This window comes from Cajanus cajan, chromosome 3 (genome assembly GCF_000230855.2).
Source record: "Cajanus cajan strain Asha chromosome 3, NIPB_CcT2T_4, whole genome shotgun sequence".
Taxonomy (NCBI): Eukaryota; Viridiplantae; Streptophyta; class Magnoliopsida; order Fabales; family Fabaceae; genus Cajanus; species Cajanus cajan.
This window is the reverse complement of record NC_138519.1, coordinates 46,936,077-46,938,697: the sequence shown is the minus strand read 5'-3', so window position 1 is coordinate 46,938,697 and position 2,621 is coordinate 46,936,077. Positions and strand designations below refer to the sequence as shown.

Below are 2,621 nucleotides of genomic sequence, written 5' to 3'. Positions count from 1 at the left end.
CGTTCTGAAACAAAAATAGCCCGTTCTGAAACCAAAACGACCTATTCTAGTTTTAGAATGGGTCGTTCTAGTTCCAGATATATGACAAAAATTTAACATCCACGTGACATTTACGTAGCTTCCACGTGGATTCCACGTAACATCCACGTGGCTAACAGTTAACGCTGTCTAAATAATTTCGACGGAAGTCCAATATTATAACTAATTAATTTATTAGGGATCAAATTGAGACTAAAAATAAAAGTGAGACTAAATTAAAATAAAAAATTATTATAAAGGTTCGAAGAAAAGTGAGATATTGTATTTGAATCCCATGACACACAACACACGCAGTTTCTCTCTCGGTTGCAAAACCCTCTCCTCTTCATCTGATAGATACACACCAAATCCACAATCTTTGTGATTAGAATGAAGCAATCAAAGGATCCGTTCGAAGCAGCATTCGAGGAATCGCCGCCGGAGTCCCCGGTGGAGACGGAGGCGGAGGCAGAGGCGGAGACGCAAAACCCTCCTTCTTCTTCTTCTGCGCCACCGCTTCCACAGCCTCAGAAGGTGAGCGCCACCAAGAACAAAGACAAAGAGAAGGACAAGGACAAGGACAAGGAAAAGGACGAGGAAGAGGAGGAGGAAGAAGACAACATGGACGTGGAGCTTGCGAAGCTTCCTTCCGCTGGTGACCCTCACAAAATGGCCAAGATGCAGTGAGTAACCTAAGCAACTTCAATTTTCCAATTAACCTATTTATTATTATTTTCTAATTTCCTTTCCTTTTCTTCAGGGCGATTCTCTCCCAATTCACCGAAGACCAGATGAGTAGATACGAGTCCTTCCGCAGGGCTGGCTTTCAGAAAGCTAACATGAAAAGGGTATCTTTTATGCCTTTTCTTGTCAATCTCAAACAAACACACTGCGTAACCTCATTCCATCGTTCCACTGCAAACTGCATCTTCACCTTGCCTTCTATTTTATTTTCTCCGGAGCTCATCCAGGAAAAATTCAATTTTATGTCTATACTCGTAAATGATTATGTTATTCTGTTTTGTCAAATGCCACAAGATGCTCCCAGTATCGCTTTGGTGTTAAAATAATGTTTTTTTTTTTGCCGTGGAAGTCACTTTATGTGAAAATAAATTAGTCCTTGATTTGATAGTTGAGACTTTATTTTGGTTTAGGGTTTGTGAAATGTGAAAAGTTTAAATTGTTTGATTATTTACAATTGTACTTTGTCCAATTCTTAGCCGCTTGAGGTAGCCATTGCACTTTATCCTAGGTTATTCAAAATGGCTTTTTGTCAGCTTGGTGGTGCATATTGATTTTCTTTTTCTTTTTTCTTTGCCATTGTGGGTTAGCACAAATGGTCTAGGTTTCTGTCTGAGCTTGCATTTCACATGATACAACTTTGACATTTGCTGTGACTATTAAAATCTTACTTAGGTAAGCATACCTACTCAAAGAGATCTCTTGGTATAAAAGGTGAAATCTTTTTGGTGGATCGTGGGAGTGTTATCTCCTATCTACCATTTTATATATGAAAAGAAAATATTGCTGCTTTTTGCATTCCTGTAATGTAATTTTACTGAAGTTTACAGATTATCATTTTGCATCCAAATTTGCATTTGTAATTTAGAATATAATAAGCTAAAATTACATAGAAGTTTTCTTTTCTACCAAGCAGTTATTGGCTAGCATCACTGGGACCCAGAAAATTTCTGTGCCAATGACGATTGTGGTATCAGGCATTGCAAAACTGTTTGTTGGTGAAGTTGTTGAATCAGGTATGGATGGTTTTTCCTTTACAATGAGCTGCTTCCTTCTAAAATCATTACAAAATGCAAACAAATACTATTTCTAAACAGTGTTTCCATTAATCAATTGCATTATACTATATTTTGCAGCTAGAATAGTTATGAAAGAGAGGAAGGAATCTGGACCAATCCGGCCTTGTCATCTGAGAGAAGCATATAGACGACTAAAGCTTGAAGGTAAAGTCTTCAAGAGATCAGCCTCGAGACTCTTCCGGTAGATGGACCAAACATGAATGTTGTGCATATCACCAGTTTGCAATTCTGACTTGCAGATAGATTAAATTTTGTAGTCTGTACCTTCATGTTTCTACATCTTGATCTCCATTTAATTGGAACTAGTTAATCGGTATTGGGAGGTAAATTATGCAAATTTCCCAATTCCTACAACTATAAAATGTGCCATGGATGAATGTATAGGACCCAACATCTTTTCTCTATAGGATGAGAAGAAAATATAGTCTTGAAGATTGGTGTGGGTGGACAATTAGTTTCGTGTGCCCCTTGAGTTACTTGTTAGTTACTTAAATTAGTAGCGAGAAAAAGAGTCTTTCGAGTTGTCAAAAACACTTTCAGCCTTGACATACATGTGAATCCCATTCCATTTCCTGTAACTTTTCTATTTAATCATTCTGATATGCCCTATCAAAATAAACAAAGTTGCATTCAATCCCATACACTGCCTCTAATTAATGAATTCAGTTTCTAGGTCACATCTAAATGGCTAGTTAAGGTGTAGTGGAAAATGTTGTCGAGAAACTGTTCTATGCTACTGTCCCACTTGGTACCGTAATTATTAGGTGATTTAGGATTATTATG

The 2,621-nt window shown here is 37.5% G+C and overlaps 1 protein-coding gene across 1 annotated transcript; it reads left to right on the top strand.

The window, feature by feature from the left end:
* The first annotated feature begins 298 nt into the window (after window positions 1-298).
* On the top strand, window positions 299-2,416 carry LOC109793857 (transcription initiation factor TFIID subunit 11). The gene is made up of 4 exons (XM_020353328.3): window positions 299-701; window positions 779-866; window positions 1,676-1,775; window positions 1,896-2,416. The coding sequence occupies exons 1-4, from the start codon at window positions 409-411 to the stop codon at window positions 2,021-2,023; spliced, it is 609 nt and encodes a 202-aa protein (XP_020208917.1). The 5' UTR covers window positions 299-408; the 3' UTR covers window positions 2,024-2,416.
* The last annotated feature ends 205 nt before the right edge of the window (window positions 2,417-2,621 follow it).